General features: G+C 42.1%; 1 protein-coding gene across 5 annotated transcripts in view; it reads right to left on the bottom strand.

Moving 5' to 3' along the window:
• MTUS1 (microtubule associated scaffold protein 1) overlaps positions 1 to 18,352 on the bottom strand; it is a 154,943-nt gene that overhangs the window by 93,757 nt on the left and 42,834 nt on the right. For 4 of the 5 annotated variants that reach the window (XM_054989687.1, XM_054989689.1, XM_054989686.1 and 1 more), the window contains one exon: positions 7,866 to 8,051. The exons of the other annotated variant lie outside the window; for it this stretch is intronic. In XM_054989687.1, the coding sequence (XP_054845662.1) occupies positions 7,866 to 8,051 (186 nt within the window). The remainder of the gene's footprint in view (positions 1 to 7,865; positions 8,052 to 18,352) is intronic. 5 annotated transcript variants of the gene reach the window in all.

Below are 18,352 nucleotides of genomic sequence, written 5' to 3'. Positions count from 1 at the left end.
ATTTCTATTTCTCATTATTGCTTGTCCTTCTTCCACGCCCTTTCATTTCTTGCAGTGAGACTTTCCACCCTCTACAATGTATTCCTTTCATATCCTTGTTCATATTGCACTTTCACATAACTTCCTCTTGGAACAAGGCTGAGTTATTACAAACTTTTTTCCCTGCTGAGAAATTCCTCTCACATACAAAGTGTACCACTGTTTTCTACATGCTCCCAATTCTGCTAAGGAGGGGGAGAAGTGGAAAGTGGATCAGGAAAAATATCTACCAGCAAAGCCAACTCTGAAAACAAGCTATTCATTTTGCTCCCAAGGAAAATTGCAACAAGACCTGTTTTTGTCTTCTTGGTGCTTTACTCTCCCCTAATATACAGCAATTGCTAGGAAACAGTAAATTGAAAAGTAAACTGCATGTTTAAAAAACACAACTTATGAGTCATACGTGCTGCTTACAAATCACATTTCTGATCAATAATCATGGAAATCCAAGTCCCTTCCCTTTCGTGCAAACCTCCTCTCTCTCTCTCTCTCTCTCTCTCTCCATTATTCTCTTTGCTTTGAAACCAGAGTTTTCAGCCTTGGTCACCATTATTTAAGGCTGCAATTAGTGCCAAGATTGGCCTTACCACCACAATAAATGTCAGTGAAGGAAGAGCAAGTAGATAATTGTGCATGATAAGGGAGGGTAGGTGCATGCGTTCCCATGACCTACTTCCTTAGCGGTGTTAAGGATTTGGGAGTATTGTACTTAAGTACCAAGTGTTCATACTTCAAACTATATTCTGAAGTTCTCTTGCACAACACAGAGGTCATCAAAAGAAGGTAACTAATTCCATGGTATGAATATCCCCAACTAAAGCACCGTATAGAAAGCCAACAGGTTAAAGAAATCCTAAGAAATCCACTTACAGATTTTGAAAGATTGATAAGCTGGGACATGGGTTGTCATAAAGGTCTGATATCTAAAATATATTGCATCCTATTAGAAGTGAAACAAGAGTTTCTAAGTTGAAAAAAAAAAAAAAAAAAAAAGAAGTGAAACAAGAGAACAAAAATCCTTCCTTATTGAAGAATTTGATAGAAAGATTGCAACATTGACCTCTCAGAGGAGAACTAGAAAAAGATCTGGTGCCCACATAACTCTACATCCAAGATTATCAATATCAAAATGCAAACAGTTAAAATTCTTACTAGTATTTGACACCCATTAAACTACACCATATAAGCAAATCATGCTCTCCTAAGTGTTGGAAACAATGTGGTGAAGACTGCTTATGGGACTACTTCGTCATGGAAAAGCTGGCAGATCAAATAGCTCAAATTGAACAGCAAAAACAATTCCCAGTTCTTGGAGCAATGGTTTCCAGTTTTGCAATATCTAACCAGCACTGAATCCACAAACCAATCATTCCCTAAAATGGAATACTACCAAAGGCTGGAATATCTTTGACCATAAAGTTAGAACTACCTTACTCCTTCTCAGGACGTTGTACAGCTGTATAACTGTAAATAGTATGTAAGAATTGTACATTACTTTGTTGATATATTTATAACTATTTGTTGAGGCAGGAACTACATTTTCAAGCGTTCAAAACTTGTTTCATGTTTTTATTTGTTAATATTTGTAAAACTGAAAAATTACTGAATAAAATAAAAAAAATTAAAAGACAACAGCTACTCCTGGATGTTGGTTCTTGACTTTCAGGTAGTAAGTAACATGTCTGAGTAAAGCTTATGCTGTACATTTGCAAGAGTAGCCGAGCCTTGTTCCCCGTTGCCCTTGAGAACTACAACAATCGAATGGAGAAGATTAATGGACAATTGATGCACGGCTTTTTGAAACTCACCTAACAGCTTGGGAATCTATTCATATTCTTATTGTAGAGGGTCATTGAATAACTGCTCAGAGTTGAAAAGTGGGCTATAAACATTTAAAATAAATAACACTAATACTGGGTAAAAGATAAAGTAATACCAGGAAAGAGATGGCACCAAATACTTTTTCCGTACTTAATATATAGCTGATGGATCTTCCATGTGCACTGTCCAAATTTGCTTCAAGCACTTAATAAATCAGTATATTTATTTACAGTTGCAATTTTTTAAAAAACTGGAAAAACCCTTGTGACGGACTCAGCTTCAGAGGCTGAGATTTCCAGTCAGTGAGCTATGATTGACATGTTTCCTCCCCCTCCTCCATGTGCCTAGCCTGAAATGGCAGTTGGGGATGGAACGTTGGGGAAGCTGGCGGTTGGAGTGGGAGAGAAAACAAGAGAGTGGGAGGGAGTTGGAGCCTGGCTTTGGACCAGAGAGGGTCGGCCAGAGAATCCTCTGTGAGAGGAAATAATGTCTGTGAAGCACTGTTAGCCCTCGGACTAAAGTGGGAAAAACCAGCACTAACTCCTGTCCTGCTTAGACTTGAGAGATCTGGGACTTATGGTGGGCCAAGGAAGTGGGCAGAAAGGAGTCTCCCCTTCAGTGCCAGGAACAGGGTTATAGCTCATAACTATAACACCTGCCCAGTATCTAGTAAGGGTTTGACTCAATGGAGCACCCTTAAGTCTGGAGAGGAGGGAAAGTCGTTCTGTGTTTGAGTATATAAAGTGTAACATCTGTGAAGCAGTGCCAACCTCTGAAAGAAGCCAGCAACCTAGTGTTAAACCAAGTGTTTTGTGCCTCACACCAGTGAAGTTGCTGTATAAAAACCTTTCTGTTACTTCAGTTCAAACATCTGCCTACCTGCCTTTTGACTTTAACCTACTGCAAATAAACCTTCTGTTACCTTTTGAACCTCCCCAAGCCTTGTGTGCCAGTTTCTGCTAAAGGGAAGCACAAACCCCTGATCTGTTCCCTACTAAGACTTGGCTGGGTAACCATTTTTAATAAACCTTAAGGGTGGGACAAGAAGGAAAGTTGAAACTTATCATCAACCATGCTACCAGAGGCTTCCCAGCCCAGTATACCGCTTCACAGGCTTAAAGAGGAGAAGTTTTACCTCAGGGTAGGGGAAAGTCAGCCTAAGCCTGAGTTGGACGTGGGTTTGTGGCAGCCCTCCAGCATCATGAGAAATAGCAGCAGCAGGGACAGAAGTATGGTAAATAGTGCAAATGTGGATCGGACCTGATCCCATTCATAAAAGTGTCCAAAGGTGCTCTGACTTCTATCTTTCCAAAAATATTGTACCCAAACCCGGTTTGGGAAAGAACACAGCAAAGCAAAGGGAAACAGGGAAGCAAGGCAAACAGAAGACATTGTCATACCGATGCTTACAAAAATAGCATAGTGCTAAGGAAGTCAAAGCGCATCAAAATATCCTAGCCTCTGCCCCCCACCACAGCTTATCTGGCTGGAGGGGGGGGGAGAGAGGAAAGGCACAGGGAATGTGCCCAGGAGGCAAGAATCCTCCCCGGGAAGCACACAACAAGCATGATGATATCACTTCCACAAGTGACATCATTGCGCTGGTGGCAAGCATACTCCCACGCATCTCAGGGGCCAATTTTGGCCCCCAGTAGGCTGAACTGGCCCCAAGCAAAGCACAGGAGTATGCCTGCTGCAATGATGTCACTTCCCAGAGAAAGAACCAGGTAAGTGCTAGGTCCCCAACCTCCCACCGGGAGGGTATAGGGACCTAGCAAACCTAATCCAGACTAACATTTCTGCAAGCACAAGGATTTCTGACTGAGGAGCACAATTATCCCACCTCTCATCTCTCAGGGGAAATCTTGGTCTTGAAGGTTCCCAGTCAGTCCCCCAGGGAGAGAATTGGGGGGGGGGGGCTGCAACAAGAAAGGGAATTAGGCAAGACTGCCTCTCCAACAGCAGAACATCAAATCAAGCATACAATTTCTCACTGGTTAATGCACATCTCACCTGCCACCCCAACCCCGACTCCACGAGAAAGTCTTCAAATACAAATTAATATTGGTGTCTCTTCATATAAAGTGTTTATAGCAACCAGCAGTCAGATACTTTAGTACTGTGAGCCAATGCTCCCTATGAAACAAACCACCACAGTGAAAAAAAATGGTCTAGTGACCTACATTTATGACAGCTCTATGGACCGATGGTCACAAAGGAACCTGTTACATTAATAATGTTTGAATGCAGCATTCCCAGTAAGAACAGCTTTGTAAATTTAACAAGACTTTTTACTCCGTATGTACCTGAGTATAATAAGTGTGTAGTTAATTTATGGACTTTACCGTTGCAGGTGTGCTTACCCCACAGTAAGATGGGAACCAGCTAATTAACGTCTAATCTGTTCCAATTGGTACAGCTTGCTTATTAACTGGATTATGTCATTTTCTGTTTCTTAGCGGTCAGATAAGGTCGGAAGAAAACTGATCAGACTCCTTCTCTGGCACCTGTCTTGCTTGTTAGGGTAGGGGGGAGAAGATTGCCAAGCAGTCTCTACAAGCTAATATGGACTTTCGATGGGGATCACATTACAGATGAGAATAATTTCAGAATTCTGTATTTGAGCAACTGAGTGCTTTAAGAAAACACATTCATTTGGGGAAAGGTGCTAGGCCATGTCAAGTTTTACTAGTCCTTTAAAAATCCAGCAAGTTCACAGCTGTAGGAGAGCCAACGTTCTTTTTTTTTAATGACTCATTCCTATTTGTTATGCTCCACCTTCTATCAAAAATATGCAATACTTTAGTTCCATGATAGGTATTTTTATGGAAAGAGATGTGAACTTTAAATGCTTGTCCAAGTCGCAATAACATATTGTCACAAGAACACATACACATCAACCTAACTCATCAGCACACCTACAACAAATTGCATTGTTTTAAAAAAAGAAAGCGTGTCTGACAATAGTATAAGCCATGTTCTAGTTAAACTTGTTATAAGAATTTGTAGTTCTGAGCCAACAATAAATTCTATTTCAATTTTTGCTCTATTATAAGAAAATATTACCTTAAAATAAAGGAGAGGCAGAAGTGCTATCTAGAGGAACAAAACACATGGCAGGTACAGCAAAACTTCTAAGGGAATCGCAGAAAGGAATGACAAGACACAGCAAGCAAATAGCTAGTGTTAAGCTTATTTTCTTTAAAGGGAAAAACCCTACTGGGAAGCTCTACTACACTTTTGTTCATTTACCATTATCAACAGATATTTATTAGGTTTACAATTGTACCAGTTCCCTGAGCAAGCATTCCATTTTGACCTTAAAATACCCCAGAAATTTGACAGTGGGAGGCTTAGAAGCTTTGTTTTATCCCTATTTGTCCATTATCAGTATCTATTGAGCAAAGCCATCAACTATTATTGGGAAAAAATAAATATATCTTAAGATCTAAAAGACTCATCTGACAATGAAGAACTCTGCACTGAGAAATACATCCAGTGATATTTCCCAGATCTGATTATTGCTCATGCAACAGTAATACAAGGTTAAATTCGTTAGACAGAACATTAATCTCCCTCCCTCATAAAAACCCACAGAAGAAAAAGGAGCTATCCACAATTTAAAACATTCCATTTGACACACATTCTCTTTATTGAATAAGAAACCAAACACATGCTGCCCTTTTTCTTAAGAAAGAAAAGACGATCACCTACTTCTTCTCCCAGTAAATGAGGCTAACAAAGGAATTATACAAAAGCTGTAAGATCCCACTACGAGCAAGGTCAGTAAGGTAATATCGTAATGGCTTCCTGAATCTGCCGGTGGCGTTAGGGTGGAATTGATAAAAACGTGTGGAGAAAATTCAGTTTCTGTGCAACTGCGAAGTCCTCCTGGTATAGTCATTTAAAATGATCAAAGCAAGCTCAAAGCCTGAAAGACTGCAGCCATGTTCAACTGCTCCGCTAGTATTCCCCACGCTTGCTCTTAGTGAATTAGAGTGGAAAAAATTGTAAGCTTCGAGGCAGGAGACAAAACAGATTAAGCCAACTAGCAAATCAGGCCAAGAAAGAGTCAGCCACTGGATGCTTAATCTGAAAAGGAAACCTCCACAGTTCCTTGTCGTGAAGCAAAGATCTCCCCTTTGTTAAGAGCAAGAATTTAAAAAAAACGAACGGAGCGTTCACAACCTCTTTAGGTGATTCCAGGCACTGGAGTAAACCGAACAGCAAATGCACACGCACACAAAAAAAGGCAACATGGCTGTCACTGCAGAGCCAATCTGTTTGTAGGAGAGATGCATGCTGCAAAATTTAAATGTCACAATAACCTTTATTTAAAAATACACAAAGGGAAGGCTTTGTTTTTTATAGCCAGGGAGGGGGGAAACACAGGAAAAACTATATAAAACGCTGTACTGTTACCCTCCTCAGCGCAACAATGTTTTACTGTAATAGCCTTCCTTCCCAGAGAATAGATTTGAGCTACTTTAATATGTGGTACTTTTCTTCCCCCTAAAAATTCATATCTTATATTTTATACAGTTCTAGGCACTGACAATGCCACTAGCAGTTAGCGCTAGCAAGGCTGTGTTAAATATTAACTCCTTTTGTGCTTAAACTGTAGACAAATACTTATGAACATAGGGTTGTAAGTAGTAACTCATCTAAAAGCGTAACAAAACGAAAGTACCCAGCCTACAAGGTAAATTGGGAACACATGAATTTGTACAAAAACGGTTAGTTACTCCAGTCTAAGCCCATTGGAGTCTATAGGCTTGCACAGAATATATAGTAGTGAAAGGGAGTCTACAACCTGAAACTGTTTTTCTTGCATAGTTAGAATCCAAGACATCTGTGACGGAATGGGCATTAAATGCAAGGATTAACAACTGATGCATCCAGAGAGAGGCAAGTAAAGATGATTGGCATGCTGCTCCCCCCTCTCTGTGACTGGCCCGCAAGAAGGTAACAAATTGGAGCTGACAGGATTGTCAGGGGAGAATCTAAGCTTGGAATATGACCAGGGAGGGTCAGACTGAGAGTCCTCTGTGTGAGGTAAAGGAGGAAAACGTTTGTCCTTGCTCTGACAGCTTATGGTTGAGAAAAAGCTTTTAGCTGAAGAGCTGAAGTGGGAAAGCCAGCACTAATATTACTCAGACAAGCTAGAACTGTGAGCGTGTGGTTGGCAAGGAAGTAGTTAATAAAAGGAGACTCCTTTTCTGCTAAGAGATCAGGGATATGTCTTTAGTGGAAGACTAATTCCTGCCCAGCGTCTGGAAAGGGAGTTTTGACTCTGTGGAGTACCCTGGGTCTGGAGTAAAAGGAAAAGAGCGCTGTGTGTGGAAGTCTGTACACCTAAGCTGTGAAATCTCTAGAGGAACTTTGCTTTAAGTAACTCAAGTCTGTAACGCCCAACCTCTCACATCTATGATCTGTAAATATTTGAAATTAAGCTTGAAGCTATTGGGCCTCATGCTAGTGAAGTATTCTGACCAACAAACAAAAATTTACCTCAGTTTTCCTTTCCCTGTCTATCTTCATACCAACCTTGCCTGTTGAATGAATCTGCTTATCTTTTAAACTTTTCTAAGCCTCTGGTGCCATTTCACTTTAAAGGAGACATGGGCCTCTGCTTTTTCTCTACTTAAACTTGGGCTGGGTGTTAAACCAACTATATATATGTTCTTTAAGTGTGGGACAACAGGAATTCTAAAATATGGGCTACCAAAAGGCTTCCCAGCCACAGTAAAAAACCTCATCAGTTTTGGAGGGAAAATCTACATTCTCAGTGGGGGACCAAGGGCTGCATGCACGAACCAGGCTAGAGCCAGGCCAGGTAGTGTACATAATAACATCTATTTGTCAATTATTTTCTGACCATCAACTAGAGCAATATCTAAAGGACAAGAGCAGCTACAAAATCATTGGTCTGAGCAAGAGACCAACACAAGCTATTTCAGATTCTGGGCAACTAATTGGCTGAAAGATTCTGAAGAAAGACTTACAGTTATTGCTGCAAGTACTTTGGTCACTCTGAGTGCTGCTAACTGAAGAAATGCTAGCGGTTCTCCGAAATCCTGGTCCTTTGACAGGCACTTTTGATTTGGGAATCAACTTTGCCGAACTGTTCCAAGATCCAGGTGAGGATCTCGCAGACATAAGTCTTCCTTTAGGAGAAAAAACTTCTGCTCCTAGGAGTATAAAGAAAAAGGATGAGTCAGTGTTGCTTGTCACAGAAAAAACAACACAGTAAGTGATTAGGAATTGCTTTCAACACTCAAAGCACTTAACATACATTATTTTTTTGTAATCTTTACAAAAAGTTCTGTAAAGTAGGGTAGTATTATCTTCATGTAATAAATGGGTTGGGATTTTTGCTAAGGTCAAGAGACTGTCTCGCCTAAAGTTGTCTAGTAAGTTCTTGGCACAGGCAAGATTTGAATTAGGACTAGACATGGGCACGAAAAGGAAAAAACCCAAAACGAGAGGTTCATGTTTCGTCATGTTTCATAAATCACAAATCATGAATTTTCACAAAATTGACCCATTTCACGAAACCATTTGTTAGTTTCGTGATTCATCAAAACCAGGGGCATTTCAATGGTCCCCTTCACCCAGAAAGATGCCAAACTCGCAGGGAGACTTCAGCAGGTTCTTCTCCTGGAAACAGCAAGAGTGTGAGCCCTCAAAAGAGCAGCGAAAGAATTGAGAAGACACAAAGACAAGCAAATAAAAAAGGGGGGAGGCCTAGCCCCCAGGCTAAGGCCTGAGACTAGGGTGGGGGGTGGGGGGGGGAGGAAAAAAGGCACCCTCACCCAAAAAACTTCCCACAGCAAGGCCAAGAGCTGGAAATAAGAGGCTTCTTTCAGTCTCTTTTAAAGCAGCAGCAGCCAAAAGCACAATTCCAAATCCATACTCTCTCACTCCAATCCCAGCAGCAGGTCCTCCCTCTCCTTCTGCCTACTGGGACTGAAACATGAGGCAGAGAGAGGTACCTTTTATAAAAAACGCTGCCATAGAGCAGAACAGGAGATCTGTAACTGGCTGACAGGCCTGCCTAACAGGGTTTGGAGGGGTGAAATTGGTGTACCCATGGCTACAGAAGGCCTACCTCCTTGGTTGCCTAGGGGATTAACCCCCTGCTCCTGGTTGTATTGGGCAGAATGGAAGCTCTCCAGAATCATGGTTCTCTTCTCTTCGTCAGATGTATCGAACTGTAATTCTCGAAAGCTTATGCTACAATAAAGTTAGTTAGTCTTTAAGGTGCTACTGAACTATTTTACTATTTTGCTACTACAGACTAACACGGCTAATTCCTCTGGATCTATTTACATACCTATTTGTCATGTTTCTGAAGATTCTTTGCATTAAGGCATTCTGCAATACCAATATTGGCCAGGATGATTTCCAGGAAAATTTGAATGGGAAATTTTTCAGAAATTTTAAATAAATTTAGCGAATGGAAGCAAATACACTGTATACAAACCTTGACCATATACAAGTACTACAGTTTTTCCATGCTTCATAACCCACATTTAGTCCATCTAACGCACAGCAGTGCTCAGAACCAGGGCTTTTTTTCTGGGAAAAGAGGTGGTTGAACTCAATGGGTTGCCCTAAGAGAAAATGGTCACATGGCTGGTGGCCCCGCCCCCTGATCTCCAGACAGAGGGGAGTTTAGATGGCCCTCCACGCCGCCAAGCAGCGCGGAGGTTAATCTAAACTCCCCTCTGTCTGGAGATCAGGGGGCGGGGCCACCAGCCATGTGACCATTTTCAAGAGGTTCCGGAACTCTGTTTCCCCACGTTCCCCCTGAAAAAAAGTCCTGCTCACAACTATAAACAGACTATATTTACTTGTACAGGATGGAAATCTTTCTACAGAAAATTTCAGAGACCCTACATCACTGGTCAAAAACAGCATCATCCCGCTATATTCCCATGGCTTCTACTGAGAGCTCAGGGCAACAAGCCGCAAGGATCTTGTTTTATCAACTTTGCTATGACACGCAATGTCAAGAGATTGTCTCCACACTGAACCCACAGTCTCCAGGTTCAGCACCCTACCCACTATGGCTGTGTTTGTTTGTTTGTTTAAAAAACATCCTACCAGTTACTGACTGCTTTTGCAGAACCATTATAAAAGCCAGCGATACTGACTCAGATATCTCTGTTATTGGAACTGAACGCATTCTAAAGAGCTGACGCGCAAATCTAGGCTCTTAGCTGAAAACTCAAGAGGGTGGGGAGATAACCTCCTGGCTGGTTAACTAGCACCTCAGCGGGAATTTCGTGTCTTGTAGTCTAAATCTCTCTAGCAAATGTCATCTGGATTGTTTGGGTAAAGCTGGCAGGTTAAAACTATCACAAAAATAAATTCTGAGGTTGTAAATATGCTATTTAAAAACCCAATATAGATCTAACAGTTTCCTCACCCCTCAACGCTAGGTGGCAGTGTCGGACAGCACAGTGACGTGGGTACTGCTTTACCGAGCAACTGCATTTCTTTCTTAACTATCATAACTGAGAGCCAAACTACAAGTGACGCCTTACACAGGTTGGACACTTGTCAGCTTCCCTCAAGTTTTGATGGGAAATGTAGGCGCCCTGGTTTTACAGCTTGGCTCTCCATTACAGCTGCAAGACCAGGATGCCTACATTTCCCATCAAAACTTGAGGGAAGCTGACAAGTGTCCAACCTGTGTCAGGCGTCACTTGTAGTTTGGCTCTAAGAGTCTCTACACAAGACATCTGACACGTGAAGAACATGTTGGGAGATACAGTGGTAGCCAGGAAGAGTAGTTTAAAAAAACAGAGCTGGCAGCAGGGCAAAGGCTTTGCTATACACTGGAACTGTGTGAAGGGGCTGTGAAATCCAGGGCATTAAAAAAAAATTAAAAACGAAAGAGGGGTGCAGGGAGGCAGAGGAGGAGGCCTCTGGTCCCCTCCCCCCACCCCTGTACACAGGCCAGCAGCAGAGCAGCCTGCAAATACCCCGGTGCCTGGATCAGCTGAAGTTGCTGCTACTGGTGCCCTGCCACCTGCACTGGTTCCATGGGCAGCTGGTGTGACTGGGCAGGGGCCTGCTGCTTCCCCCAAGCCTCCAGGCTCTATTGAGAATCAGCAGCAGCCTGAGAACCAGAGGAAGCAGTCTGATGTGATGTTCGGTGTTGACATGGAGGAAGTCAAGCCAGAGAGGTAGAGGCTTCCGGAGGAGCTGAAAGGGATTAACACCACTGATGCCCCTTCTCATGTTCCCGCGGGATCCGGTAGTCCCAAGGTGAGAGGGAAAGAGGGAGGGGAGCCACAGGCGTATGGAAGAGGAAGAGGTGGAGATGTTCCTTGAGGACATCACATCTCAATCCTTTCCTTCCCAGCAACCCCTCCCGCCCCTGCCAGACACACTGTGAGTTCTCTGAGCACCTCATGGGAGGTGGCTCACAGGCACCTGCCACCACGAATGGGCTGCACCACAATCTCCATCATCCAGAACTACTTCCAGAAAACAGAGGAGGCCTGCTATGCCCAGTGCCAACTCTGCAGAGCGAGGGTAAGCTGGGTAAGAGGTCTTGCTCATCTCTCCACTTCTGGGCTAATGACCAAATGGTGCTTCTTCAGGAAGAGAGGTATGATGTTGGTCAGGTGGCTGCCCAGCCACTAGTCACATGGGGGACACGTGGTTTCCCAACCTCCAACTCACGTTCTCTTCCCTATGGGTCTCTGCTAATCCGTAGAGTGCATCCCTGATCCAGATGTTTGGTGTTGCAGACAGTAGGGTGCTCCATTCGTCGTCACCTTATTTAAATGATACTGAGATGGCAAGGTTGCCAACATCTACTCTGGGAGTGCCCAAAGAGGTAAAGGAAAGCAAGTAAAGTTAATCAGGCTTCCTACAGTGATGGGCACATCATCAGCTGCTGTCAAGAAAGCATCCTGATTGGTCTGCCCAGAGGCAAGCACCAGCTGCTTTGGATACAAAGATGTGCTCAAGTTGCAGCTACACATTTGAGGAAGCAAGTGAGAGGGGCAAAATGGCGCCCAAATGAGCTGAAATGTATAACCCGAATGGATTTCCATGACAAAGGGAAAAAGTGGAAAAGGAAGAACTACTTAACTGAACAGGCATAAAGCCCTCCTTAAATTCCTTGCCTATGAGGTTGGAGAGAAGCAGTCCCCCAAAAATTCAGAAACAAAGACCATAAAGCACAACACAAAGAACTATTACTAGCCTGGAACCTGAAAAGTCGCATGTGTTTTATAGTGATGGGAAACAGTCTCTGTTCTTAGTTATTAAAATTTAAAGGTTCATAGCAGTCCTAACATGTTCTTGCAAGTTAATGATCCGCTAACAAGGAAATCACTCTGAAGGAATGAGCACCGTGGTTGATATTTAAACTATAAAGAGGCTGCATCAAGGAGCTGTATCCCAACAAGCCCCTCCCCTTTGAAACAAACCATAGAGCATGTGCAGCTTTCACACACCTTATACCTTTTGTTTAAACCAGGGTCCACAACCTGATACCCATGGGTGCCATGGCACACGCCAACACCTTTTCTGGCACCCACCAAGTGTTTTGAGAGAGTGGGCAGGGTCAGGTGGTGCTTTTGCCCAGAAAGGCTTCTGATTGGTTCTGCAGATTTTTAAAATTATTGCTTTGGCAGCAGCTACCGCTACACCACAAGAATCTTCACTGCATGATTGAAGGTCAGCCGAAGTAGTCATTTTATGGCTGCATCCACTACACTGTGTCAGAATTCAAAAGGTGCTTGCAGGCTCAAAAAGGTTCGAGACCCCTGGTTTATACCATACTAAACTCTAATACTGCCCCGTAAACTGGGTATATTTTTTCTCTGTTTCTACTATGACACTAAAAATCATGAACACTAAAAACTTATGAAATCTGCTGTGAGGAGTAGCCTGGGCTTTCTGGAAAAAAACTGAATCAGAAAGATTTCTAAGGGCCAAAATAAAAGCATGAACTGATTTGCTGTGTTTATTTTGACTTATACTTAGCAAGTCAAAAGTGACATCCCAAGCAGAATTATATTCTTCTAAGCAGGGCTTTTTTTATGGGAAAGGAGGTGGTGGAACTCAGTGGGTTGCCCTCGGAGAAAATGATCACATGGCTGGTGGCCCCACCCCCTGATCTCCAGACAGAGGGGAGTTGAGATTGCCCTCCGCGCCGCCGAGCAGCGCGGAGGGCCATCTAAACTCCCCTCTGTCTGGAGATCAGGGGGCGGGGCCACCAGCCATGTGACCATTTTCAAGAGGTTCCGGAACTCCATTCCACCACATTCCGGCTGAAAAAAGCCCTGCTTCTAAGTCAATTGAAGTCAATAGGCTTAAGGAGGGTGAAATCTTGCCGAGGACAGCAGTGCAAATTGTAAGGCCTAGCCTATGTTAATTTTGTTTCAAAAGCAAAAAATATTGGAATTGAAATATTTGACAAAGAACAAAAACAAAGCAAGAGTTAATCACTGAATTCTGAAACACCACATTTTAAGAAACCCAAATAACTGCATGATATGCCACAAATGTGGTTGTTTACTCGTTCATTTCAAAAGATACTATCTTTCTTCCAGGGATGTCACTGGGGCATCTCGGTTTCACCCTCACTCTCCAAAGCATTGCTTGCCTTACTTGTTAGTTTTATAGTCATTACAATTCATTACAATTTCAATATAGTTTTATAGTAATTATAGTACCCTTTCCACCATGTGAGGGGAGATATCTAAACTTTAGCTTTGCTTTTGATTGGACCTGTACAGCCTATCAGATGAATTCATACTTTAAATATTTTGGTTGGATTATTATATGTATTTTTGTTTAATTTTGCCTCCCCCGTCTACGTACTTTCCCCCACACACAAATGCATGTATTTTCACACAATCTGAAATACTTTACCACTTTGAAACCGCCATGCTTGCCTACTATCATTTTGGCAATGGCATCTATTTGATGTTAATTTTTTTGTGATAAGGTTAATTTTATAAAAGTATGGACCTTTAAAAATAAAAAAATTCCCATGTTGAAATGAACATTGGAAAAATTTCCACCCCACATCCCTCCCCTGTGACCAATGCAGAGTGCAACAGCACTCTGCTGTGTAATAATCTTGATGCCATCTTGAATACATCTTATAATCTGTCAGATCTTCTCACCCAAGGTGAGCATTAACAACTTAGTCAACTATTGTGCGGTAAAATATTCTTTGTGGAGCATTCAAACCACATGTACATCAGCCACAGCACATCTTTAGCACAGAGCACTCTATGGGGGCAGAATGCACACTTTATTCAGTCATGTATTTCAGTCATTTAATGCTCCACAGTGCCTCCCGTTACCCTACTGAACCTCTAGCCCCTTCAGCACCAGGGGGACATAACGCCTCAGTTTCCCTGAAGTCAAGCATGGAATTGGCTTGTATGTGGTCACTGACGCCTCTCATCGGAGCAGCGATGAATTGCTGGCAAAGCTCCATTCCTGCCTCCTTCTCTGTTGCCCCCCAAGCATCTGTTTCTCCACAATGGGATAAAAAGAGACTCTAAGACTCGATTTTTTCTGATACCCAGATATTTAGCCCCCTATACAATATTCCCTCCCACGCCAAAGCAAAAAGAATAAAAAGGGAAGTTCCCCCTGCCTGCTTTCAAACTAGCAATTCATCGATTCTGCACCGGACTTAAAAAAAAAATTAGAAAGAGGGGAGGGGGGAAGAATGGAAAGGAAGGGAGGGCGAGTGGCTGACTAGATGAGAGTAGCCAATCACAATGTAGAGGGCTGGCAGGGGGCAGGAGAGGGGGGAACAGTAAAAACAGAATAAAGAGTATGCATGGGGAAACAGCCTACTACAACGTGGATTGTAAAAAAAGTCATGGTATAAGAATTCCCAGGAAGGCCCTGGAAAAGCCACATAGTGGCCAAAGTGACGACTCCTGGTGGCAAATCTGGTTCAGACAGTCATGGAAAATGCTGCAATACGGGAACTGAACCAGTGAAACAGACCCATGCAGACTTGGCTTTAGTGTTCAGCACAAAGCAGGGCTACACACACCTGTTTCTACTAGCCCTCTTCCTCCCTCTCCCAGTATTACACTGTCTTTTTAATACTTAGTGGAACAGGTTGTTTGGGGACAAGGGAAGAGAAATTCACTCGGCTTCCATTGTTTAATTGTACTAAACAGAGCCAAGCTATGACTGAGCCATGCTAAAAAGTAGCTCTAAAAGGATGGGTATCCCTTTAGCTCCACTAGTATTCAAAATGGATGTGTTCGTTCAGATCCCATGGCTGATCCAGATATTAAATAGAGCTGCAAGTATGCAGTGCTGTCTGTTATAAAGAGGAAGGTTGCCCAATTGCCAGATTTTTTCTCCCCAGATCCATTTTCATGATGGGAAAATTCCCTTGAATAATGACAAAACAGGGATCTTGTGGCATAAGAGACAAAGTAGTTAGACAAGCAGTACAGCAGAATAGTTACCCAATAATTCACAAAGCTTCTGTAGATGATGTACAGAAATTGAAAGATTTTTGCTCCACAGACTATAATGTCCCTGGATGTGTCATGATGACCTCACCAGATATATTTTTCTGGCCTATCTGTTGAATTTACTGTGAGCCTCCTTGCTAGAGTGATGCTTGTGGGAACAACAGTTAAATTATGCAAATTATTTCCCCCCATTTGCCTCAGTGTGGTTTAAGCCATATATCAATATATATGCACACTTATTTAGAATTTCAAAAGTAACTAGACACAATTTGGTCAAGAGGGGCTGTGTTGTCATCCCATCTCTGAAGGGAAGAAGGTTTTTTTGTTATAAAACTAGAGAAGGATTTCGACCAACTCCAAGCAAGACTTTGGATGAGATGGCACAGTGTTTCCTGTTCCCAGGAAGAACCTAGTGCTTTCAATTTCTTTGCATCTTCCTGCCTAAAAATGTGCAAGCTTTCAGAGGTGCAATTCTCAGGGTGGTCTGCAATAGTTTTATTTCACTCTAAAAATTATCTAGGTAATTTCCAGGTATTTTATAACTAAATACAGTGCCCTGACGGAGGACATAACATGTTCTAATATTTACACTTACACATGTACCACTCTACTTAAAATAATAGAATAAAATCCTTAGCATTTCTTAGTTTGTTCCTGGGTAGTTTAAACCTCCTTTATCTGCCAAGCCGTACCTGTACATTCATGCTCAATATGAGGCAGAAAAACTGCAGTAGTTTGCACTGTCACCAAATTAAACAAGAGACAGCATACCTCTACTTTATGTGAGCTCGATCTAAAACTAAGAACTCACTCACCTTTACCCCAGTCACTATCTCTGAACAATGATAAAGGCCATCATTGTGGAGAGACTTCAAAGGGGAGGAAGCCTCGAAGCTGTCGAGCAGCCACTGAGGGTGACTGACACGCTGTCCATATGTGGTTGATGGATGGCGAGTTTAATTTGATTGCTCCCATCTTACCCCTGACACTGCAGTAACTTGTTAAAAGATCATGATATGCTCCCCAAGGAGGTGCAGGAAAAAGCACTCTCACTCTCAGAGCCAAGCTACAAGTGATGAATTACACTTGCCTGGCAAGTGAACAGACTCACGTGTATTCCTCCCTGTTCACTTGCCATTCACTTGCGCTCCAGCGCAAGTGAATGGCAAGTGAACAGGGAGGAATACACGTGAGTCTGTTCACTTGCCAGGCAAGTGTAATTCATCACTTGTAGCTTGGCTCTCAGTTACCACAGAGATTACTAGAGTTCCAGTTCAGAGTGCAGGACGCTTGTAAGCCGTGCCCTGTTTTGAGGGTGCTAATTTCAACTTATTTTAATGTATCCCTTTTCTACGTAGTTTACTTCTCATCACTCTTTCACGTATTTTAGTTTTGTTTTAGTAGGGGAATGAGGGAGGGGGACAGAAGGGTGAGTTATTGTTTACTTGATTCTGTTATCTATTCTTTATTACCTTATTATCCTTTATTACTATCTCTCTGGCTTGAGCTTTCTTTTGCCTTTGGCTCAAGGTAGCTTCTCCTACCATTGACATTTTGTATATATTTTGTGAAGATGCTGAAAACATAGTCTAATAATTCCTGGGCGTGTGTGTGTGGTGGGAAAGCAGCTGGTGTAGAGATAGATTGAGCAACAGGGAAAAGAGATTTTCCTTTTTCCTCTTCTATAACTTTAGTTTTCTTTACAGTTCAGTTACTAATATTCTCTCTTGTGTTCTATAGTTTATAGTTACTTTGCTCCTTTGATCATATATATAGATATAGTGTTATTATTATTGAGACTATTGTTATTATACTTGTTATCATACTCATCTCTTGGAACAACAAATGGGAAGCAAAGCAGAATTTAGCCTTCCTTTTGAAACAGCATTTAAGTTCTATTGATTTGTGATATGTGGAACGGGTCCCAGATTTATTCGTGGGGACCGTGTAGTCCTTTACTTCTGTTCTTCAAGACTGCCATCTTTAATATGCTCTAAAGCATTACATTTTAAATGATATAATATTTATTTTGTTAGAGCTTTTGATTCACAGAGGCTAGTTCCTTTACTTCCTAGTAAGTCTTAGACGACAGCAAAGACTGGAAAGAAAAAAGTCTTGCAATCAAAACACATTTGATTGGATCATTTGGGGCTTTACTTTCTTGTGAGTAAACCCACTTAATCAACAGATTGAAAACCCTACAGAAAATTGGGGGGGGGGGAAATAATATCTTATTCTAAGGTAGATGTTAAACCCTCTGAGCTTGCCCAACGTCCTATTAGCCAATCATTAATAATGTTGGAGGGTCCTACTGAGCCACTGTCAAATCAGAGATCTCACCCCCTCCTCTTGATGAAATACAGACCTGTCAGGCTGCTACAAATGAATATCCACTCGAGAGCCAGACAGAACAACAGGATCAACCAGCCTTTTTTGGTGCTGAATAGTATTTTTCTATTCCGTTTTAACCTAAGATAATGGTTAAACGACCTCGTCCTATAGATAGGCAAACTAAATCCTGTAATGACTCTCTTCATCAAGCTTCTGCCAGTCAATGACTGGAAAACGTGTCAAAAGCACTAGAGGGCCAATGTTTGAAAATACTTTCCTGGAACATTGCTGGATGGAAATTAAAAAGCTCCTTCCCAGAAAGAATTATTGATACAAAATGTTTTTGCGTTTTTGCAGACTTGGGCCCTGAGTAGATTTCGGGCTTATTCAATTGATACTATTCAGTCTGGAGGGAAGGGAAGGCCTTCAGTGGGGTCTCTTTAGTTTCATCTCATTATCACCAAGCTTTAAAAGCTCTCCACTTCCTAACCTTCTTTCCCCCTTGGGCAAATGCAGTCCTTGCTGAGATAGGTTCTTTAATACTAGCCTTAATAAATGCTTACTTTCCCCCACAGTGAGTCAAAAAGTCCACTACTACTTTCTGAGATTCGTTTGACGACTATATACACTATTTGACTTGTAGATATCCCAGGACATCTTTCTATCTTGGC

The sequence above is a fragment of the Eublepharis macularius genome, chromosome 10, assembly GCF_028583425.1.
Source record: "Eublepharis macularius isolate TG4126 chromosome 10, MPM_Emac_v1.0, whole genome shotgun sequence".
Classification (NCBI taxonomy): Eukaryota; Metazoa; Chordata; class Lepidosauria; order Squamata; family Eublepharidae; genus Eublepharis; species Eublepharis macularius.
Note: the sequence above shows the minus strand (reverse complement) of the source record. Positions and strands in the feature narration are given on the sequence as shown.